This window comes from Rhinoraja longicauda, chromosome 24 (assembly GCF_053455715.1).
Source record: "Rhinoraja longicauda isolate Sanriku21f chromosome 24, sRhiLon1.1, whole genome shotgun sequence".
NCBI lineage: Eukaryota > Metazoa > Chordata > Chondrichthyes > Rajiformes > Arhynchobatidae > Rhinoraja > Rhinoraja longicauda.
The window spans coordinates 16,484,986-16,510,134 of NC_135976.1; the positions used below are offsets into that span (position 1 = coordinate 16,484,986).

The window sequence follows — 25,149 nt, forward strand, 5'->3', positions numbered from 1 at the left end:
GCCTTGCTATCTTCCATTAAGGCAATCTTCAAAACCTAACTCTTTAACCAACTTTAGTCATCCCTCCTAAAGTCACGTTTAGTGCCTTGGTGTCCAATTTTGCTCCAACATCTTTGCACAGTCCTTTTATTTATTTTTTAATGTCCTCCAACACAGTAACTTGTTATATTAAAGATGAGCAGTGATTACGTTGAATGCATACACAAACTAAATGGAATGGCTTGTAAGGAGGTCCATTTAGTGTTAATTTTTAGGCCAAAAATCATCAAAAGATTCAACATTATTGTCCTGTTACCACCAAGGTAATTAAGCATTTTGCCCTTTGGCAATTGTAAATGCATTCGACTGGAACAAATTAGGCAAATATTAGCATAAAGATGTAATTCTCCTGGAAAGTCTTTGTTTGCCAATGGCAATTTCACTTTTAATATTAGTAGATTAAAACAATTTTCCCTTGTAGATTTGTCACAACTTTAAAGAGATAGTTGGGGTTAACAGCTGTTAATATGTCCCATGGTATATCTTAGTTGCATTATCAAACTGACACTGAGCCATTATGAGAAATTAGGGAAGATAACTGGGATCTTGGTATGAATTTAGTAGCTGAAAGTACAGCTGCTACTGTTGGAGCAATTTAATTTGTGGATGATCAAGAGACCAGAATTGGAGGAGCACAGTAAACTCCAATTCAATGTATCTGAAGGAGATTAATGTTAGAGGGGCAACATCTTGGAAGAATTTAAAAGCAGGTCTGGAAACAGTGACCCAAACTTTACTAAATGCAATGTAGGCCAGCAAGCACAATGGTGATAGATAAAAGGACCTTGAGTTATAGGATTTAGGTAGCAAAGTTTTGGAAGGCCCAGAAAATTGAGGCACGAAGGTTCAAAGGCGCCTGGCCTGGAAGATTAACACACAAAGGATCTGCGACTTGGTACCCGTTGCAATTTTACAAGGACGTGGCAAGAATAGAAAACTGATTGCAGTTTAAAAAAAAATGGGCAGCACTATCAACTACAGAAGGTTGGGTGATATTTTGGGGAGAAACAGAAGGTTGCAGATGGGAAAATAATGTCTATTGGCAGTTTTATGGAGATAGGTGGCAGTTAGTTTGTCGGACAAGAGACCAGTATTAGGGGGGGGGGGTTGTGGTGGAGGAGTTGGACTGCTTAAAGTGAGAATAGGCTTGAATAAATAGCATGCGAGTCTCGTGAGCAGATTAACCTCAAAGAGCATGAAAAAGATGAGGCATAATCTGACAGGTGCAGTTTGCCTAGGGCAGAGGAGAACTTCATAGTTTGGGCAAATGGATAAAGGCATGACTCCAGATGCTGAATCAAGACCTTTTTTGTGTATTTCACCTTTTCCCTTTGACTCAAATTGAATGGGTACTCTAATCTTTGTATGCATGGTCCCTTCTTGGCAGGCTCTGGTTATGGTTACCCATTTTACTTCTCTGCATAATCACCACCTTATCTCTTCAACTTTAAATTCCCAAACTTCCATATTGAGTTTTAAACTCGTCTCTGGATCGATTAACCCAGAACTCCAGCAGCTAGTCCACTAGTATGTTACTAAATTTAAATTTATTTACATATTTTGTGAAAAGTTGCTCCTTAAAGTTTATCTCTGGAGAGAAGGTATGTAGGTTAATTGGCTGGGTTAATGTAAAAATTTGTCCCTAGTGGGTGTAGGATAGTGATCGCTGGGCGGCGCGGACTTGGTGGGCCGAAAAGGCCTGTTTCCGCGCTGTATATATATGATATGATATATGATAAAATTGATTTTATCACAATTTTTTTTAGCATAGCAGCTGAAAGGTATTAACCTACTCTTGGGATGTGACCTTCATGTGGGCAGCTAAGAAAGAATTCTGAAATATAATCAAAGTGCTGGATCAAAGCACATGTTGATCTGCATACATACCGCTTCAAAAAGCTCTCCAAAACACTTCTAAAATTGTGTCTCAATCAGTCTTTAAAACTAAGATATTGCCAGTTAGCATTTGGGAAATTGCAATCCCCCTGTAAAATAATCCTATTTTTATGCAGTTCTCTGATGTAAGCTTATGTTCCTCGATTTCCTTTTGACTTGGGAGATCAATAAATTATCCATATCCATTTTGTCCTTAACAGATGAAGCATTATCTTTGGGAATAGAATCAAGAATTAACTTTTAAAAGTGTAATAAGCAAAATAGATTAATTCATTGATTTAACATGTGGTTCTACAATATTGTTGCTATCATTGAGATATGATTGAAGGACAGGCAGGTGTAGTAACTCGGTATCCCAAGATGTAGAATTATCAGGCGAGAGCGTGGAGTAAAAGGGAAGGAGGTATGGCACTGGCCGTTAAAGATGGCATTAATTGAGTAATGAGGGAAGCTATAAACTTTACTTTAGACTTTAGAGATACAGTGTGGAACCAGACCCTTCGGCCCCCAAGTCCATGCCAACCAGCGAACACCCCATACACTAGCACTATCCTACACACTCGGGACAATTTACAATTTTACTGAAGCCAATTGGCCTACAAACCTGCATGTCCCTTGAGTGTGTGAGGAAACTGAAGTACCCGGGGAAAACCCATGCGGTCACAGGGAGAACGTAGGTACACCAGACAGGCAGCACCCTTAGTCAGGATCAAACCCGGGTCTTTGTCGCTGCATCACTGCTGCTGAGAAGGCATTTCATGAGGCCATACAGATAACGTTTATGAACAAAAGGGATATTGTTGCTATATTTGGGGTGTGTTACTGATCTCCCAATAGTCAACAGGAGAGAGAGGAACAGATGTATAGGCTTATATCAGATAGCTGCATAAAAATAAGATTATTGTACTGGGGAATTTTAATTTTCCAAATGTCAACGGGGGTTATCTTGGTTTTAACGACTCGGAGAGGGGCGAAAATGTTTAGGTGTGTTTAGGAGAGCTTTTCGAAGCAGTATGTAGATAGACACAAAATGCTGGAGTAATTTAGCGGGCCACGCTGGAGAGAAGGAATGGGTAACGTTTCGGACCAAGACCCTTCCGACGCGAGTTTAGCAATATCCTCACTGCTCCCCCTCTGTGATTCCTCCTTCCCTCCGACTATGAAAATCTGACGATAGATCAACAGGAAAGGAGTATTACTGGGCCCTACCTTGGGGAATGTAGATGGCCAAGTGGAGGGAGGAGTGTTAGTTGAACTATGGTGTAACTGCTGGAAATTGGAGCATTCTAGATTTTCTTGATAAATAACCATTTTAAAGATTCCCTCCTAAATGTTTGAAATTTACTCTTCATGAATATGCAATGATTTTTCAAGTTTTAAGCATTTCACAAATTCAGAACAAAATTGAACAACATTGTAGTTTGACCTGCACAGATAGTTGTGATGGTAACATATTTGGTAGGTAACCATAACTAATTACTTTTCCTTTAATATAGAGTTTTGATTGTTTGCAAAGTGTGTGCAGTGCAGAAACTGTTCTGTCATTTTGTATGATCCCAGCATGATTTGTATGCCTGTAAAAGAACAGAGAAACTAATCTACAGTAGAAATGTATAGATTATTATTTATATTCACATTTTATGCCTTCAGGCAAGAAACTACATCCAATCTTTGCCACACATGCCAAAACAATGCTTTGAAGATGTATTCATTGGAGCTAATCCTCAAGGTACTTATATATTTTTAATATCCATATTGAATCATTTTTGGAGATCTGGGCAATATTGGCATTTATTGGCCATTGTAAATTGCCTCGGGAAGGTGTGTATGGTTGTAAGCTTCAATTACTGGAGTCTTTTTGATGATCCATCTATGATGCTGCCAGGGAGGGAGTTTTAAGAATTAGGCCCTGCAACTATAAAGGACCAATGACATAGGAGGGCTGCAGCCATTGAAGGCGGCAAGAAGAGACTCACTACGAACTCATGTAGGGCGATCAATAAAATCAGGATGCCATGCCGCTTGGAGGGGATACCTTATCTTGTACATCCACTGCACTTGCCCTTGAAGGTAGAGATTGAGTTTGGAAAATTCTGTTGGAAAAGCATAAGAGAGTAATTGCATTTTACAATGCTACACACTCGGCTATTGTCCACCAGTAATAGAGGGAATGCATGTTTATGTTGGGTGATGGCATGCCAATTCTCTTGTGGCTCACAGGTGTTGAAAAAGCTTTGGGCTGAGACAAGTGAACCAGAAGGCACCCAAGTACCTCTGACCTGCTCTTGTAATCATGGTATATATGTGCTTGGCCAGTTGAGTTTCTGGTGAATGGTAACCCTCAGGATGTTGATTATAAAAAAACATAGTCTGGTGCTGGAGTAACTCAGCGTGCCAGGCAGCATCTCTGGAGAACGTGGATAGGTTACATTTCAGGTCGGGACCCTTCTTCGGACTGATAGGATATTGATGGGAACACTTATTAATGCCATTGGACGTAAAGTTGGCTGACTAGATTCTCTCATGTTGCAAATGGTCAGCATATATTTTCATATCCTTATCAACAGGGTTCTTCATTCCAACATTTTAAAAGAAAATAATTCCTATTCTCCAGTGTTGTCACATTGGAGGTGTTGAGAGTAAGAGTAAGCTGGATCATCTAATTTCTTTTAGAAAATTACAACTGTTAGCGCTGCAGGTATAAGCTTCGTATCCCTCCATTTGATAGTGGTTTTGGACATGCTAATTATTTTCCCTCTTCATCTATCACTGCCATATGAACAAAACACAACCAATAGATTTTACTTCCAAAAAAGACGATGCTGGAGTAACTCAGCTGGCAAGGAGACCATGGAGATAGTCCCAACACTAAATGTCACATAGGTCCCAACCTGAAACATCACCTATCAATGTTCTCCAAAGATGCTGCCTGACCCGCTGAGTTACTCTAGCACTTTGTCTTTTAGGAAGCAGTGTTAATTTAATGAGTTTAGCACCTAATACCATTAACCACCAGTAGATGATGTAAATTACAAGGAGAGTATTTAGGATTTTTAAAAATTCTCCTTCACCTACATGGTTCATCTTTAAGGAGAAGGTGATGAGAAGGAACAAACGATGTTAATGTCTTTCACATGGATACTATTTCAAGGGTAACATTTATCTTGCTTTGGTTAAAAAAAATGTAGCCATAATTCAATGATTCTTCATTGTCACGTGTACCGAGGTGCAGTGAAATGCTTTATTTTGAATACAGCCCGGTAAAATCATACAGCAGTCATCACCTAGGCTACGTTCCACTTATCATGCTACGTTTCTGGCACTGACTAGCATGAAGTGTGAATAGTTAATTAAAATAACATGCCTGTAATGCTGCAAAAGTGTCTTTTTCATATGTTTTGCCTATGTAGCTGTGGACCTTTTGGAGAAAATGCTTGTGCTGGACACAGATAAGAGAATCACAGCAGCAGAAGCCTTGGCTCATTCTTATTTCTCTCAGTATCATGACCCGGATGATGAGCCAGAAGCAGATCCTTACGATCAGTCTTTTGAAAGCCGAGAACTTGAAATAGAAGAATGGAAAAGTAAGTGCAGCAGTTATTTTTTATGAAGTGTTGCGTGAAACATTGTGCTATACACTGAACATTTTTTCTCGTTTATTATATAGGGTACAAGGTATTATGTTCACATTTTCTGTTGAGCTGCTGCAAGTAACAATTTTATTGTTCTGGCTGGGGCATATTACAATAAAATACTCTTGAGATCATCAACTTTTAGGAACAAAACCGTGCTGGAGTAGCACAGCGGTCAGGTGTCATCTATGGAGAGAAGGGATAGGTGTCATTTTAGGTTGAGTGCCTTGAGATCAAAAGGTCCTGACCTGAAACGTTGCCTATTCATTCCCTTCACAGATGCTGCCTGACCCATCGGGTTACTCCAGCACTTTGTGCTTTGGTCAATATTCCTGCAGTTCCTCATGACAACTTCCTCCAGAAGTTTGTTTTTTGCTCTGCAGTCTCTTGTCAGAACCTTTATGCTGTCATTGCTTCTTTTAGTCTTTGCTTGTTAATTGGACTGATGGAAATCTGACTTTATTTTGAATTGGATTGCATCCAATAATGTAAAACCACATTGATCAATAAGCTCAAAACAAGTAGAATCGGTAGGCCTTCGGGCCCAGTGATCCTGTGCCATCGTTCAAGATAATGACCGACGTACCATATTATGTCATTTTCCTGGAGAATCTTTAGAGGCCAATCTTGGCCATGAAGAGAATTGTGCTGAGAGATTCTAAGTTGTTGCAGGACTTGTGTACCTATGCATAACACAAAATGCTGGTGGTACTCAGCAGGTCAGGTATCTGAAGGAAATCGACCCAGCGTCGCCTGTCCATTTCCCTCCAAGAACTGCTGAGTTTCACTGACACTGTTTTGCTCAATACCCCAGCATCTGTAGTGTCTTGTTTACATGTGGCCAGTTTCAGAAAATGCAGACATGTTTCAAAGAAGGTATTGGGAAACTAAAAAAATTATAATGCAAGTTTAAAATCTGCAACCAATCAAAGGCTTCACATGAGTGGAATAATATTTTCCTGGCATAAATTACCAAAATGTTGTTGGATCGGTTGTCACCCCTGAACTGCACTATTTGGTCCTGATATTTATCTAACAATGACGTTCTTCCATGCTAACTGAATTGTCCAAAAATCCCTTAAATTATTTGTCATCAAGATGCTGGCCCGCAAAGTTGGCCGTGGAAGTCAGCCATGGGGATGTGTCTGTCGGCTCCGGCCGGGCTGGAGTTCCAGAGTCCTGGCTGCAGGGGACAAATTTGACCCGCCGATCGGTGCAGAAGTCCTGATTAGGTCGAGATCTAGGCGCCACATTTGTGGGGGTCCTCGGGGGGGGGGATTTTGTTTGGATTAAACAGAGATCCAGACCACCAGTTGCTGCACAAATCAATGGTGTGCCTGTATACCACATAAATATCCATTATTTCCTTTGAATGGAGGTTTTACAATCTAGGATCTGAATTCACACTCGTGTCTGTTCAACTGGATAGTACAAAATATGAATCTTCATTATGACGCAGTTCATTCTGTTTTTGTTTGTGCTTCAAATTAATCTCAAGATATTTAAGATAATGCTCTTTCCTGTTCAGGACTAACCCACGAAGAAGTGATGAGCTTTGTGCCGCCGGAGCTAGTCTCTGAGAGTATGGAGTTGGAATCATGAAAACCTTTTACTACCACATAGATTTTTTTTATCGCATCACTGTGAGGACTTGACCAGTTTGACTGATGGTCCTTTCCAATATTATCAAGTGCCTATCAGGGTCTTGATGACAGATAGTGTATGGGTGAGGGCAAAAATGAAACTTTCATAACAATTATTCTACATCCTGCATGTTTTGCTAAATCCTGGGCGACTGCCAACTGTTTGTATATTGCCATTTTCATCCACTGTGAACTCTGCTTACAAGAACTTTTGCAAGCGCGTATTCGAACTGGTAAAATTTTGTGTATTTGTATGCCTTATTTTTAGAATTGCATACTATTTTAAATGTTTAATTATATGTACAAAAGCCACACATACACACACCCAAAAACATGCAAGCAGTAATTGTTACATTTATATAAAGTACAAATGGGATGTACATTAATTTATAGATGTATTTGCTGTTAACAGCATAAAAGAGGCAATTGTTTTTATTGTAATTTCATTTTTGAAACCTACTTGACTGTTCAGCAATACTACTACATACTAAAAAAGTGCATGTTTCACTGTTTATAAGGGATTTGGAATGGGAATGTCATGGCACAAATTCAACGGTGTAGGTAAATATACATATTTGTATTAATATTCTCGCCACTCTTGTGCTAGGTTCAGTAGAATTATATGAAAAATATTTTCATAATTACTCCAGTTGAACTGTTCTATGTACCTTTAGAGTTCTTGTTGTGATTGGACGTGACTTACCATGTGTGATATTGTAGTGAGACCATACAATAAACTATTCTGAAATAAATTCAATGCTTTTTCAAAAATAAGTAGTTATTGTGTCTTGGAAACTGTAAAAACGTTTTCTTCATCCAAAGCAATGTAGTTTTGATGAAAAAGAAATGTGATTATTGCTTCTGTCATTTCATGGATGATGTAAGTTTTGATTAATATTGCTTAATATCATATGTTCATTATTGATGACAGCATTAGTGATTCCTTTTTTAATGATGTTCAGAATGTGTACAATACAAAGGTAAATTATGAGTAGTCTTTCCACACCTAGTTATAATTTTAACATTACCTCCTTTTAACTAATAATTCTCTTCTCCCTGACGAAACATCACCTAATCCTTTTCTCCAGAGATACTGCCTGACCCGCTGAATGCTCCAGCATTTTGTATCTATCTAAACCCACCATCGAAGGGATCTATGGGAACAGCTGCCTCAAAAGGCAGCTGATATATTCAAAGACTAACCACTTTGGCCACACTCATCTTGGTCCTACCATCAGGGAGAAAGTAGAGGAGCCAAAGAACAGTTACCTTCAGATTCAAGAACAACTTCTTCCCATCTACTAGCAGGCTCTGGAACCACTACGCAATGTTACCTCGGCACTAAACTACCATGGACTTTGTATGAGGTTATACTTATACAAAGTCCAGGGTAGACTATGTACTTCGGCTTGCATTATTATGGGCTAGTTACCTAGTATAACTGGAAATTTATTGAACTGTTCATTGCATATTTATTTGTTGCTTTCAATTGTACTTTATTGTCACATGTACCTAGGTACAGTGAAATTATTTGTTTCTGCATGCAATCTGGTAAAATCATACAGCAGACTTCACTTAGGCAGTACACATAGTCACCACTTTTCTGGCACTGACAAAGTTACAAAAGGTTTTTCAAATAGTCTTGCCTCACAGCAGGACAACGGGTCCTTTGATCTCTGTCCGTCCCCGCCCCAGATCCCTCCTTGATCTCAGCGGCTTGGGTCCCTTGCTGTTGGTGACCTGCCCGTTGGGTCGTTCGACTCCATGGCGCATCTTGGGAGCCTTCTGCTGTGCACCGCATCTCTCATTCTGTGGTGCAAGAGCCAGACCTGCCATTGGGAAGGTCTGTGGCTCGCTGGGATCTCTTTGGCAGCACATGGCTTGACGGGATCTGTAAAGCTGCAGAGGTAAGAATTTCATTGTTCCACACCAGGTGCATATGACGATGGAACATTCTTGACAGTCGATTTCAAAATCTTCCTTTGTTCTTGAATCACCTGCCAATGTACACAGTTCCCTGCTGTCTAATCTGACTGAGTTTGTATAACACTACTAAATGTTCTCTCAATATTTGATCCAAGGGGAACAATCTGTTCTGTCTAATCATGTTGCTGAAATCCCTCCTGCCTGGAACTAGTCAAGTAAATTTATTTTCATTCTCTCCATGGCCTTCCCTGTTTTTTATTCTCCACGTTTATTTATAAATTCCACGTTTAGCTAATGCAGTCAATCTGCCTTGCAGATTGCAGGGTTTTCTCCGGGTGCTCCGGTTTCGTCTCTCACTCAATAGATGTGAGGGTTTGTAGGTTAACTGGCTTTGGTAAAATTGTCCCTAGTGTGTAGGATAATGCTAGTGTACAGGGTGATCGCTGGTCGGCATGGACTCCATGGGCCGAAGGGCCTGTTTCCATGCTGAACGTCTTAAAGTCAAAGTAAAGTCTAGATCACTTCTGGCTGCACTGTATTAAACTTCATTTATCACTTACTCATTCTGCGAGCATATCTCTGCCACTTGCACTCTGTTGCCATTCTCTTTCTTGTTTACCACATTTCCTGCTATTTTCCACAAATTTGGAAAATGCTATCTCACATTGCCATCTCCCAAGTCATAAATGTAATCAATTCAAAGGACTAACCCCTTGGGAACATCATATTCCAGTCTGCGAAAACGAATGTTTATGATTTAGTTTCTGCCTTCAAGCCAATTCCACATCCATGTCGCTGTTGACCTTTTAATTCCATGCAGCTGAATATACAAGGAAGATGAAGAATTTAGCTTTAGGGCACAAGATGCGGATATTTGAACTGCAGTGGTGAGACTTGGGTGCCATGTCAGCAAAAAATAGGCCGCTTTGGCAAAAGTGAAAAATGGGTATAAGCTGTGTAACCACTTGATGTGTAAGTAATGTGGTGCTGAAGCCGTAAATGGATGATGGAGACACAAGGAAATGTAGATGCAGAAGCTGGGGTGCACAATAGATTTTGCCTCCAAGATTGGCCAGAGCTCTTTAACTTTGGATTCTACTGAATGTAAAGACACAAAGAACTGAAGATGCTGGTTTAACAAAAAGGACAGAGTGCTGGAGTAATGCAGTGGGTTGGGCAGCATCTCTGTAGAGGGTGTGGATAGATGTTCCGGTTCGGGGCCCTTCAGATAGTGGAAATGCAACATGTTCATCATTCAGTTGAAATCGAGGTTTTACTTGCCTTTAAGTGAACAGCCAAGGCACGCAATATTTGTTGCATTTGGCATTGGAGCGGAGCGTTTGCATGGTGTAGGCTGCATGGGTTGCTCACACAGTTTTTGCTGTAGTGAATGGAGCCTCTCTTAAATATATATTGCAAATATCTGAAATGCCAGGATAACAATGACATGTCATTTCTCTTTTTCAAGAAGATCCAATTACATGTTTCTCATCAGCCATTGGGGAAACAGCCTTGATCTAAAATATCAAGTTAACCAAAAATGCAAGATTATCCAGGTTCTCTTGACTAATGCCAACATTTAAGGTTAGTTAGTTTAGTTTATTGTCACGTGTACTGAGGTACAGTGAAAAGCTTTTGTTGCGTGCTAATCAGTCAGCGGAAAGACATTACATGATTACAATTGAGCCGTCCACAGTGTACAGATATAGGGAAAGGAGCACTAGGTCAGTGCACTCGATGACCTCCCCATCACAATTCTCCGACACAGACGGTTCCAAAGATTCATGACCAAGAGAATGTTTTCCTCAACTCCATCTGTAATGGATGATCATTTATTCTGAAACACTTTAACTGGTGAATGAGCACCTGAGAGGAGGAGCAGCAATGGAGACTCAAATATGAATCATTAATGTTTGGGAGTGACTGCTCCTAGCGGGTATGATAGGAAGGCGGGCATGAGTGGGGCGGTGGTTTTAGGAGAAGCTGTGAGGTGAAGTACTCTGAGGGCAAGTGTTAAGGCTTTGACTTGAGAAGCTTTGATGAGGTGGATGTGTGGAGGTAGAAGGTAAGATAAGGAAATGTCTATTTTTCCCACTGGTTCTTTAGTTTTGGTCCAGTTGGAATTGCATGGCATTGGTATGCTCCTGCAGGATGTGGTGGATCAGGGAAACTTTCAGTGTCCTTGAGGACTACCCACATCTATGGATGCATCCAGCTGCAGCTCCTGACTGACTGTACAAGACATTGGTGAGGCCACACTTGGATTATAGTGTTCAGTTTTAGCCACCCTGCTGTATAAAGGATATAATTAAGTTGGAAAGAGTACAGAGGATTTACGAGAATATTGCCAAGACTTGAGGGCCTGATCTAGAGGAAAAGCTTGGGAAGGCTAGGACTCTATTCCTTGGAGCGCAGGAAGATGAGGGGTGATTTTAAAGAGGAGTGTAAAATCATCAAGGGAATGGATAGGGTGAATGCAGTCTTTTACCCGGGGTAGGGGAATCAAGAACCAGAGGACATGGGTTTAAGGTGAGGCGGCAAGATTTATAGGACACTGAGGGACAACGTTTTTACTCAGGGTGATGGATGTATGGAATGAGCTGTCAGAGGAGGTAGTTGAGGCAGGTACTATAACAACATTTAAAAGATACTTGGGACAGGTACATGGATAGGAAAGGTTTAGAGCTTAAATGGGGCATCTTGGTCGGCATAGACGATTTGGGCTGAAGGGCCTGATTCTGTGCTGCGTAACTATAACCTCTGAGATATAGGCAGACTGGAGGAGGCTATAAAGGATGGTGTAAGGAAAATTATTCCAGGTTGTATGTAATCAAAACAGTTCAAGACAGAAGTTAGTTATTTATCACATTTAAGGGCGTTTAGACAGCTTTACAGCCCTTGTTTTTACAAGTGTTGATGTAGATCATGCCAGCCAGCTGCACAGAGGAGCCCACAAAAAGCAACGAGGTATTGGTATATTATTGTCACATATACTCAGATATAGTGAAAAACTTTGCGTGCTATCCAGGCAAATACCACCATATAATGAATTCCTATGACAATTGTGCAAAAAGGGTAAAATAATGTGTGTAGCAGAGTGTTTTCGCTAGAGAAAATGCAGACTTTTAAAAAGTGCTAAGTCTGCAGCAATGGAAATTGGGAGATCGAGAGGTCATCCTTGGTTTGAGAGGTTTAGTTTAAAGACTAGACCAAGTGGACCCGTTGGACCCAAACTTCTCCTGCATTGGTGCAGCACCCGGTCCTCTTCCTTCCCCCCCCCCCCTCTCCTCAACTCCCCTCTGCCTTCTCCCCCACTCCCTCCCCCCTCCCCTCCTTTAAACTTTAAAATGTGAGTAACTTAAAAAATATAACACCTATTTCAATAAAACTACTTGCATTATCACTAAAGTGACAATGGTGAGTAAGGTGAGCCTAAAATTGTTGCGCTATCGTGTACCGTTTTGGCTGAAGTTCAGTCACAAACAAGATAACAAACAAGAGTTTTAGTAAACATAGCACAAAAAGTAAGGAAATTTGTGTTTGGTAGATTATTTCTTTGTTGTAACAATGCTTCTTGGCAATAAATCTTATACCGTTGGAAAGCCTGTTTATTTCCCTTTTAAATGGTGCCACATTTGTAAGGAACATGCATTTGTGGGATGAGCAGCAGAGCTATGTGGGTTGCGCCCATCAAAAAATTGCCAAATCTTCTCTGCCAATGCCAAACAGCTTATTCTGCTGTTGCCGAGCCAGCACTGCCACTCAATATGATCATGGCTGATCATCCAAAATCAGTACCCAGTATTCAAGAGTTAGATACAGCTCTTAGGGCTAACCAGCTCTTAGGGCTAACGGAATCAAGGGATATGGGGGAAAAAAGCAGGAACTGGGTACTGATTTTGGATGATCAGCCATGATCATATTGAGTGGTGGTGCAACTCTACCACTGTGTCACCTGTTCAAAAGTCTGACAACAGCAGGGAAGAAGCAGTTCTTGACGGTTTGTGCTTTCAGGCTTTTGTATTTTTTTGCCTTATAGAAGAAGGTATGACTGGTGTGAGTAAAACCTTGTTCATTTTGTGTGCTTTCCTATAACAGCATGAAACGGAGGTGGAGTCGATGAGCGAGAGGCTGGTTTGTGTGGATGGACTGGGCCGTTTTCATACCTTTGCACTTTCTTGCAGTCTTGGGCCAGGCAGTTGTCGTGCAGGCTGTGATTCATCTGATTGGTTGCTTTCTACACTGTCTCTAGAAATTGCTCTGAGTCATTCGAAACGCCAAATTTTCTTTATCTTTTGAGGGAGTAGAGGTGTTGGCGTGCTCTTTGGCTTTAGCGTCAGGGGAAATTGTTGGTGACATTTACGCCAAGGAACTTGAGGTTCTCGCTCATCTCCATTTCAGCACCATTGATGCACTTAGGGTCATTGTCTCTATGCTATTTCTTGAAGAAAAAAAATAATGTGTTTTAGTAATTCTGGCTAAGAGATCTGCGTTTTAGGTAGGTGTGGCAGTGTAGCACCACCATGTGTATTTGAAATTCAACCAAGACTTTGTCCTTGTTTCGGGAGTGGGTGTTGAACCTTGAACCCTCTCACTCAGAGGTGAGAGGTCCACCAGCTCACCACAGTTGGTTTGTGTGTTTCAGAGAAGAAGCACACCCTAGACCATACCACACAAACCAACCCCTCTTGCATTGACTCCATCTACATTTCACGCTGCCTCGGCAAGGCCAGCAGCACAATCAAGGACCAGTCTCACCCGGTCACTCCCCATTTCCCATCAGGCAAGAGGTGTAGAAGTTTGAAAATGCACATCTCCAGATTTGAGGATAGTTTGTTCCCATCTGTTATCAGACAGCTGAACCATCCTCTCGTGAGCTGGAGAGTGGTCCTGACCTCCCATTGACCTCATTGGAGAGTTTTGGTCCATTTTTAATTGGACTTTATCTTGCACTAAACATTTATACCATCTATCCTGTATCTGTACTGTGGATGGCTTGATTGTAATCGTGTATAGTCTTTTCACTGACTGGATAGCTCACAGCAAGAAGCTTTTCACTGTACCTCAGTACACGTGACAATAATAAACTAAAACAGGAATTGGATGTGTGGAATAGTGTCCTCATAGGCTATGAGATACGGGAGTTTATTGCCCCTGAACCAAATCATTTCAGAGGGAAATTAGTCATCAGCCACACAGCTCCAGTCCACAGCCCAGACCGCGCATGTTTGACAAATGGCGATGAAGGACATAACTGAATCGCATTAGGGACAACATTACAACTTGCAGAAGCCAACTAATCTACAAACTTGCACATCTTTGGAGTGTGGGGAAGAAACCAGAGCTCCTGGTGAAAACCCACACAGGTCTGGGAGAACGTACAAGCTCCGTACAGACAGCTCCCATAGCCAGGATCAAACCCGGTTACAAAATTGAGGCCCATGCAATGGTAGTTTAATTTTCCAGACTCAATCTGGTCTGAATCTGTCTAATTTAATTCAGGAGAGATTTTTAAGGATTTACATCTCAAAATAAAGCAGAAAATATGCAGAATACACTAACATTCAAAGGACTTGGCAAGTTCATAAACTGTCCAAGAAACCCAGTTGGGCCATATTGTACCTGACTATGCAATGGATTGGTGTCTCACTCCACCTGGTGGGGAGGCCAAGGATTCGGGGATGGCTTCTTCCAACGCAAGTTACCATGTGGCTTCAACTTAAGGAACTGCCATGGTGAGGTGAGTGGGGGGAGGAGTGAATGGGGTGTGGGTGGCTCATGCTAAATTCTGTGGTTTAAATTTTTTTTAAAATTCAAAGTAGAAATTAATGTGCTTACAAAGCATAACTAGAGAAGAGTTCAGTTGAAGTTTCAGACCGGCCGGCACACAGTGGCACGATGCCAGAGACCTGGGTTTGATCCTGACTACGGGTGCTGTCTGTACGGAGTTTGCACGTTCTCCCTGTGATCACGTGGGTTTTCTATAGGTGTTCCAGTTTCCTCCCACATCCCAAGGATGTGCAGGTTTGTGGGTTAATTGGCTTCTGTAAATCGTCCCTAGTGTGTTATATACTGTATAGAACTAGTGAACGGGTGATCGATGGTAGGTGTGGGCCGAAGGACCGGTTTCCTTCCACGCTCCATCTCTAAGCTAAGCTAACCACGCATGTTCTTTCAGAATGTTAATATATATTACAAAGAACAGAAATTCCTGCTCTAATCTTTGTAGAACACCACTGGACACAGACCTCCAGTCAAAAAAACATCACTCTAACACTACTCACCGTCTTCTATAACCAAGACAAACAATGTTGGCTGCAATTCATCAACTCACTAAAAGTCCTTGTCACTTAATCTGGATCGGTCCGCCATGAGAGACCCTGTCAAATGCCTCACTAAAGTCTACAGTATATGGACGACAGCTACTACCTTGCCCTCATCAATCATCTTCGTCACTTCCTCACTAAACTATCATAAAATGGTGCTTTGTTGCAAATGGTTTTATTCAAGGCTGTAATGGCAGTTTCTATACCATCTCGAAATCCCACTTCGATAGCCATTACTTCTCGGGGATGAAATGTAGTTATAGTTTACGCACACATCGCACCCTGATATGACAAAACGAATCTTCCAAACTCCTTTTCTTCATTAATTGGTTTTATTAAAGCAGCACAAATCATAGAGTAATTCATCAGTTTCCGTACTTTATCAACTGTTTCTTCTTCAAACAATATCTAGAAATTCTTGCAGTTATTACCGTATGGTTCTTACAAATATAGCTGGTGCGGGCGCATGGTAAAGAACTATGCTCACCATCCTCCGAGTCTAAACTGACCCACAACCTCTGTCGACACACTCGCCACCTCCCATCTAGACACTCCCCATTACTCATTAAGTCATACCCACAAGCAGGCAAAATAGACATAAACTAGAAATATTAAAACATAGCTGTACCACAATGGCAATAACTGAATTAAGCATAAATGGCTCCTACAAAGGCATTGATTGTGGATTTCTGAATCCAGGTGAGATGGTTCATTGCCCAGTGCACATGTCAAAGGTAATGGGCTCTAATAGTTTTATAGTAGTAGAAAGTAGTATTATAAGTCCCGCCAATATATTGTGGCAGCACAAGTCTTAAAATTAATGTCTAACTAAAGCTATGAAACAACCAGACAGTAGAAACTAAGAACTGCTGATGCTGGTTTATACCAAAGATAAACTCAAAATGCTGCGTAACTCAGCAGGTCAGGCGGCATCTCTGGAGAAAAAGGATGGGTGATGTTTCTGGTGGGGACCCTTCTTCAGACCCTCCTTCACCCACTACTTTCAGTCTGAAGAAGGGTCCCGATCTGAAACGCCACCCATCCTTTTTTCTCCAGAGATGCTGCCTAACCCACTGAGTTACTCACACACACACACACAAGTCTTCTGAACCTTTTCACTAAAAGGGATATGATATTAAAGTCAAGCCCAAGCACGATGAGGTAGGTGGAGTGGCTGAGGTTAGCAACTAAATGATTGTGTGTTTGGTGATGGCGAAACAAAAGCCAAACCCTGCAGGGCGGCGAACCAAGAGAAATAAAGTTACACAGATGGGATTGATGCTGGTTAAGAGGGCTTGTGTTTTGCAGCTCAGCTCTGGAGGAGGTATAAATGTAGGGAGACAGGAGAAAATGAGAGAGAGAAAAGAGTGTTGGATCTGTTTTAAAAAAATCCGTTTTAGATTAGAGACGCATCATGGAAACGAGCCCTTCGGCCCACAGAGCCCTCGCTGGTCATCAAGCACATGTTTGCACTAGTTCTATCTTATCCCGCTTTCTCATCTACTCATCAACCTGCAATTTTCACTGTATTTCACTCTCCACAGACACTGCCTGATCTATTTATTGTTTTCAGTGTGCACATTTGTTTCTCTTGGTTCGCCGCCCTGCAAGGTTTGGCTTTCGTTTCACCATCACCAAACACACAATAATTTAGTTGCTTACCTCAGTCACTGCACCTACCTGCCTATTCATCGTGCTTGGGCTTGACTTTAATATCTTTCCCTTTTTAATGAAACGGTTCAGAAGACTGTGTGTATATAAAGGGTTTGACATGTGGAACCGGTCAGTTATTGCACAAACTAGGAAGTTGATCAACTTAAATTAACAAATTCAGTATTGTGCCATTTCAAGGGGTCCTGGTTAAGCATGTTTAATTGTCATATGCCTCTGAACTGGAAGAATGAAATTCTTGTAAATTGACTAAATGAAATTTACTCCAGATTATCTCTGGGGTTTTTTTTTTGGAGGGGGGGAGGGGTTATTATCACTATTCGTTCGTCATTATCACAGAATTAAATTCTTCCTTGTTGCAGCTTTACAGGCACAGAAAATGCAAAAACACAACAGATAAATATACATTAAATTATCAGTTCTCCAAGATAAACCAGCCAAAGTACACAGTGCACCTTAGTGCAAAGTCCATGGTAGATCATTACTGAAGTAGGGTTGTGGTTAGTGTTGTGCAGGGCGATTAAATAGCTCGATAGTTGAGGGGAAGACGTCCTTGAACTTAAAGAGTTCACATTTCTCGGGCTCCTGTACCACCTTTTTGATGGTAACAGTGGGATGAATGTGTGGCCGGCGTGCCGCGGTTTGATGACTGCCTTCCTCAGACAGCGCTGCCTGAAGATCCCTTCAATGGCGGGGAGGTCGATACCTGTGATGGTCCAGGCAACGTCTGACACTTTCTGTACTTTAGAGATACAGCGCTGAAAGACTTGAGTCTGCACCAACCATTGATCGCTCAGATTAACACCATCCTACACACTGGGGACAATTGACAATTTTTTCCCGAAGCCAATTAAACTACAAACCTGCACGTCTTTGGAGTGTGGCGGGGAAACCAGAGCACTCGGAGAAAACCCACGCGGTCACAGGGAGAAAGTACAAACTCCATACAGACAGTACCCGTAGTCTGGATCGAACCCGGTTCTCTTGCGCTGTCAGGCAGTAGCTCCACCGCTGCGCCCCCGTGCCACCCCACCAGCTGCCTGCGAATATTCAATGCAATAGAGTAACATGGAAGATAGTACCAGGGGTCACAGCTTAAGGATAAGGGGGAAGTCTTTTAGGACCGACATGAGAAAACATTTCTTCACACAGAGAGTGGTGAGTCTGTGGAATTCTCTGCCACAGAAGGTAGTTGAGGCCAGTTCATTGGCTATATTTAAGAGGGAGTTAGATGTGGCCCTTGTGGCTAAAGGGATCAGGGGGTATGGAGAGAAGGCAGGTACAGGCTACTGAGCTGGATGATCAGCCATGATCATATTGAATGGCGGTGCAGGCTCGAAGGGCCGAATGGCCTACTCCTGCACCTATTTTCTATGTTTCTATGTAAGTGATTGGTACTTCACGTGGAAGGTGTTTGGGTATCTGAGGGGTGAAAGGGCAGGTGTTGGATCTTTATATAGAAACAATGAACTGTCGATGCTAGTTTATACCAAAGAGGGACACAACGTGCTGGAGTAACACAGCGGGGCAGGCAACATCTCTGGAGAGAAAGGATACGTGACGTTTTCGGTCCGAAATGTCACCCATCATTTTCCTCCAGAGATGCTGTCTGACCTGGTGGATCTTTATAGTTTGATTGAAAAATAAAGCATGGAAAAATTGTCCACGCCGACCATTTATCACCCGTTCACAGTAGTTCTATGTTATCCCACTTTCTCATCCACTCCCAACAAACCAGGAGCAATTTACAGAGGCCAATTAACCTCCGAACCTGCACACCTTTGGGATGTGGGAGGAAATGAAAGCACTCAGGGCAAACCCATGCAGTCACCGAGAACGGACAGACCACACAGACAGCACCTGAGGTCTGGATCGAACCTAGGTCTGTAGTGCTGTGAGTCAGCAGCCGCCTCACATGGAAAGTGCTGTGATAATGGGCGCTTGTTGGAATGGTGTTCCAATGGTGGAATAATGTACACTGTGGACGGCTTGATTATAATCATGTACAGTCTTTCCGTTGACTGGATAGCACGCAACAAAAAGCTTTGCAATAATAAACAGCCACTCCCTCTTCTCTCCCCCCCCCCCCCCCCCCATCAGGCAAGAGGTACAGAAGTGTGAAAGCACACACCTCCAGATACAGGGACAGTTTCTTCCCAGCTGTTATCAGGCAACTGAACCATCCTATCACCAGCGAGGATATGGGAGCAGTCCTGACCTCCGATATACCTCACTGGAGTCGTTGGAACAATCTTGAATTGGACTTTATCTTGCACTAAACGCCATTCCCTTTACCCTGCATCTGTACACTGGGTGGATTGAAAGCCATCCAGTGTACGGATGCATGTACAGTGTGCAGATCATGTAAAGTCTTTCCGCTGACTGGATACCATGCAACAACAAAAAAAGCTTTTCACTGTTCCTCGGTACACGTGACAGTAATAAACTAAACTCTGAGATGGAGGGATGTCTAGAAAAGGGGTTAGTAGAGGATGAGGAGGGCAGACTGAACATTGGCAGCAGAGGTACAGTTCTGTACCAATATCGTGTATAAGGAAATAACTGCAGATGCTGGTACAAATGGAAGGTATTTATTCACAAAATGCTGGAGTAACTCAGCAGGTCAGGCAGCATCTCGGGAGGGAAGGAATGGGTGACGTTTCGGGTCGAGACCCTTCTTCAGACTCGAGATGACACTGTACCAATATCAGTTGATTCGCTGTGAATATGAACCAGTTACTGAACAATCAAGGCGACTGGATAATGAATAATGATTCCCTTCGCCAGGCTGTGATGTTGATTTGCCTCCTAACCTGTAGAGCCTTGTCTTCGGTGTGTGCTAGCTCCAAACATGTTCTTTCAAATGCTTGCCTTGTCTTGTGACACACACAACACAACACACACACACACACACACCCACACCCAACCCCCGGGGGCGGTTCACATCTTCAGAGGCAGGAAGCGTTTGTTCCCATTGCTTTACCATCTCCCTGGACTGGATTGCCACTCCGCTGCTCAAGGAGGTGTCGGAGAGTTTGGTGGCTTTGCAAACATGTGTGCTGCCAGTTATAACATCGAGAACACGCTGTGGGAAGTGCGGGAGCGCTATGCGAACCTCTCTCCCATCGGATCTGGAGCCTACGGGACCGTGTGGTAAGTGAGTCCAGTCCAAGGTGTGTGGAACATGTGAAGACTTGGCCACTTTGTGAGCAATGCAGGGGGGAAAAATAAACTCGAGCTAGTGTCCTCTCTCTCTCTCTCCCTCCGTGCAAATGAAAGGCCAAGTATCAACACACAGGGGGAAATATCAATATTTATTTCAATTTACATTTTAACTTCAACAGCTCGGCGACTGACAGGCGGACGGGACTGAAGGTCGCGATTAAGAAACTCTACCGCCCCTTCCAGAGCGAGACTTTCGCCAAAAGAGCTTACAGGGAGCTCAAACTGCTCAAACACATGAAGCACGAAAACGTAAGTCTGGCAGCGACCCGCCTGGCCCTTCAGGAACCCCCCATCTGCTCGGCATTCCTAAAATAACAAGTAAAGTTACATGGGGGCGGTAAAAAAAACCCATTGAAGCCAAAACGAGTTTTAAACATCAACAGAGTCTCTGAAAACAGATCCTAGATTACATTTGTTCATCCGTGTCCCGCCTACTGAGGCACAATGAAGAGCTTTTTGTTTGGTGCTCTGCGGTTAAATCAGATCATGTTGGACAACCAAGTCATATACAAGTCCAAAAGAGTGCAATACCAGAGCACAGAATGTAGTTTTATAGCTTTCTAGCGTTACAGCTACAGGGGAAAAAGTCCAATGTCAGGAATGGGGTAGGTTGGAAGATCGGGACCACATCCTGACTTGTTAGAGGGCCTTCGGTGGTCTTTGGGGATGGCACAGTGTTGCTGGCATATGGTGGCGGAGACCTGGGTTTGATCCTGACTACGGGTGCTGTCTGTTCAGAGTTTATCCGTTCCCCCTGTGACCACGTGGGTTTTTTCCGGGTGCTCCAGTTTCCTCCCACATTCCAAAGACATGCAGGTTAATTGGCTTCTGTAAATTGGCCCTGAAGTGTAGGGAGTGGGTGAGAATGTGGGATAACATAGAACTAGTGTAGACGGATTAATATTGTTGGCGTGTGGGCCGAAATGCCTTTTTCCAAGCTGTATCTCCAAACTAGTAGATGCACATAACCAGCTCACTACATAAAGATCAGCCCTGCTCAGTTAATTTCTGATCTAGGTACACCTACTGCTTTAGATTTCCCACAGCTCAGGGTGGCAGTCTGAAGAAGAGTTCCGACCTGAAACATCGCCTATTCCTTTTCTCCAGAGATGCTGTCTGACCTGCTGAGTTACTCCAGCACTCTGTGTCCATGTGTGGGATTTCTCTGCTGAGCCTGTACTGAAACCTGCCATTGTGTTTACAGGCCTACTACCACGGTTCTGTTGTCAGAACATATGACAATTAGACACTCTTGACTAGTGAGAGAGAAATGGGCACAAAGGTATATTATTGTCACGTGCATGGTGGTACAGTGAACAGCTTTGTTTTGCATGCTATCCAATCAGATGAGATAATAGGTTAGTTTAGTTTATCATCACGCGTACTAAGGTAGAGTGACAAGCTTTTGTTGCGCGCTAACCAGTCAGTGGAAAGACAATGCATGATTACTATCAACCCATTCGCAGTGTACAGATGCATGATAGAGGGAATAACGGGAATAACGCATAGTGTAAGATAAAACCAGTACAGTCTGATCAAAGATAGACCGAGGGTCTCCAATGAGGTAGATAGTAGTTCAGGCCTACTCTCTAGTTGTGGTAGGATGGTTCAGTTGCCTGATTACAACTGGGAAGAAACTATGCCTGACACAGGAGGTGCGCACTTTTGCTCTTCTATACCTTCTTCCTGATGGGAGAGTGGAGAAGAGGGAGTGGCCATGGTGCGACTCGTCCTTGATTAAACACTATCAATACAATCATGTCAAAGGGGAAGATACAGAGTGCAGAATATAGACACAAAGTGCAGGCGTAACTCAGTGGGTCAGGCAGCATCTCTGCGGAAAAGGAATATGCGACGTTTCGCGATGAATGAATGAATGAGTAAGTTTATTGGCCAAGTATGTGCATATACAAGGAATGTGCCTTGGTGCTCCGCTCTCAAATGACAACACAAACATACAGTTACCATTCTTCAGACTGAAAGCCTTGGAACCCTTGGAACCCTTCTTCAGACTGAATGCAGAGGAAGGATTGGGGGACTGTCGGGGTTTATGGGGAGAAGGCAAGAGAATGGGTGACGATTCGGGTCGAGACCCTTCTTCAGACTGATGTCGGGGGGGTGGCGGGACAAAGAAAGGATGTAGTTGGAGACAGGAAGACAGTGGGAGAACTGGGAAGGAGGAGGGGAAAGAGAGGGACAAAGGAGCTATCTGAAGTTAGAGAAATAGCGTGGTCGTAGGGTAGGAGGGCAGGAGGAATCACAGAGGGGGAGCAGTGAGAGAGCATGTTGCTAAACTCTCGTCGAAGAGAGGAGGAGAACTTCAAAGTAGACATACCTTGAGGAGAAATCGCAGTGGAACGGCAAGTTGTGTAGGAAAATAACTGCAGATGCTGGTGCAAATTGAAGGTATCGCAAAATGCTGGAGTAACTCAGCGGGTCAGGCAGCATCTCAGGAGAGAAGGAATGGGTGACGTTTCGGGTCGAGACCCTTCTTCAGACTGATGTCAGGGGAGGGGGCGGGACAAAGAATAGATGTAGTTACAAAATGCTGGAGTAACTCAGCGGGTAATGCAGCATTTACAGGAGTTACAAAATGCTGGAGTAACTCAGCAGGTCAGGCAGCATCTCAGGAGTTACAAAATGCACTCGGGAAGTGAGTTTCAGTCACGTATGTCACCTCCTGTCAGCTCATTAGCTCAATAAAATGGTTCACTTACTAATGTGGTTTTTGTTCACTCCCTTAATTGGCTTGTGTTAGAAATCTGGTGCATTCGGAGTCATCTGCATCAGATAATGTGTGGTAATGACCTACTTGCTCGAGAAAAGTGCAAATAATATATAACCTGTGCAGCACAGGAACGGGCCTTTCGGCCCACAATGTTTGTGCCAAACCTGATGCCAGGTTAAACTGATCTCATCTGCCTGTACACAATCCATATTCCTCTATTCCCTGCACACCCATGTGCCTATCTAAAAGCCTCTTACACATCACTATCATATCTAACTCCACCATCACCCTTGACAATGCGTTCCAGGCCCAAACCACTCTGTGTGAAAAAAAAACAAGTCCCGCACATCTCCATTAAACCTTCCCCCTCTCACATTCAAGCTATGCCCCCTAGTGTTGGACATTTCCACCCTGGGGGGGGAAAGGTTCTGACTGTCTACCCTATCTATGCCTCTCATAATTTTATCTGCCTCTATCCTCAACCTCCGACATTCCAGAGGAAACAGTCCAAGTCTATCCAAACTCTCCCTGGAGCTGAAACCCTCTAGTTCAGGCATTATTCTGGTAAAGCCCCTCTGCACCCTTTCCAAAGCCTGCACATCTTAGCTGTAATGGGGTGACCAGAACTGCACGGAATACTCTAATGCGGCCTAACCAACGTCCTATGAAGCTGGATCATGATTTCCTGACTCTTCTATTCAGTGCCCCTCGCAGTGCCAGCACGGCATATGCTGCCTTTACCATCCTATCTGTCTCCCCTTTGATGCCTGGTCTGGTTTGCTAATCGGGGATGATGGACACAAGGTGCCGCAGCAACTCAGCGGGTCAGGCAGCATCTCCGCAGAACATGGATAGGTGACATTCAGTTTAGTTTATTGCCACATGCACCAAGGTACAGTGGAAAGCTAACTTTGTGTGCTAACCAGTCAGTGGAAAGACAGTGGGTGATTACAATCATGCCATCCACTGTGTACAGGTACACGATAAAGGGATTAATGCGAATAACGTTTAGTGCAAGATGAAGTCCAGAAAAGTCCGATTAAAGATGGGCTGGATGAGGTACTCCAAGAGGTCTCGGGGGGGGAGGGGTCGATAGGCTGCAGGACTCGACGGTTGCAGTAGGCCTCGCTGGTCGGGCCAAGAATTGTGTTGGGGCCCTTCTTCAGACTGATTGTAGTGGTGGGGTGGGGGGGGGGGGGGGGGGGGGGGGTGGGGTGGGGGGGAAGGGGGGGGGGAGAAAGCTGGAAAAGACGTTCCTTGTGGCTGCAATTTGGATGGTTGAGAACCAAGTGCCCTGACATCGGGTGCACGCTGACTGAAAGAAACAGCTGAGGTGAGGATTTTGAAATGGATTTTCACAGGCAACAAAACACTCAAGTGGTGAGCGTCAGAATATCGATATTCATGGTGAAAGATATATGCCCTACATTGTCTGTTTATAAACAACGGTCTCTGATCTCCTAGTAACCTCCTGTTTTTTTCCACACACTTTGCCAATCTCTTTCTTTAGCATCAAGCACAAACTCCATTTCCGTTCCCTGGGACTGTGCTTAAACATAAGGCAGAATAATAGTTATCCGTGAGAACAATGAAATTATTTGGGCGCAATGTCGCTTTGTCAAAAATTGCAGCAGGATGTTGACCAGGTGGGCTGAGGAATCTGGAGCTGACCACATCCGGAGTGTTGTGTGCAGTTTTGGTCTCCTGATTTGTGGAAGGACATCCTTGCTATTCAGGCAGTGCAGCGTAGGTTCACGAGGTTAATCCCCGGGATGGCGGAACTGTCGTATGTGGAAAGATTGTAAAGACATGGCTTGTATTCACTAGAATTTAGAAGGATGAAAGGGGATCTTATAGAAACGTATACAATTATAAAAGGACTGGACAAGCTAGATGCAGGAAAAATGTTCCCAATGTTGGGGGAGTCCAGAACCAGGGACCACAGTCTAAGAATAAAGGGGAGGCCATTTAAAACTGAGATGAGAAAAAACCTTTTCTCCAAGAGAGTTGTGAATTTGTGGAATTCTCTGCCACAGAAGGCAGTGGAGGCCAATTCATTGGAT

At 43.1% G+C, this 25,149-nt stretch overlaps 1 protein-coding gene across 4 annotated transcripts in view; it reads left to right on the forward strand.

The window, feature by feature from the left end:
- The window catches only part of mapk14b (mitogen-activated protein kinase 14b), a 94,834-nt gene that overhangs the window by 32,138 nt on the left and 37,547 nt on the right, over positions 1-25,149 (forward strand). For 2 of the 4 annotated variants that reach the window (XM_078420714.1, XM_078420713.1), the window contains exons 10-12: positions 3,586-3,664; positions 5,346-5,519; positions 7,096-7,758. In XM_078420714.1, the coding sequence (XP_078276840.1) occupies positions 3,586-3,664; positions 5,346-5,519; positions 7,096-7,169 (327 nt within the window). In that variant the 3' untranslated portion in view covers positions 7,170-7,758. Of the gene's footprint in view, positions 1-3,585; positions 3,665-5,345; positions 5,520-7,095; positions 7,759-20,163; positions 20,287-20,477; positions 20,608-25,149 lie in introns of those variants that run through there. The other 2 variants (XM_078420715.1, XM_078420716.1) reach the window with 2 other exon arrangements.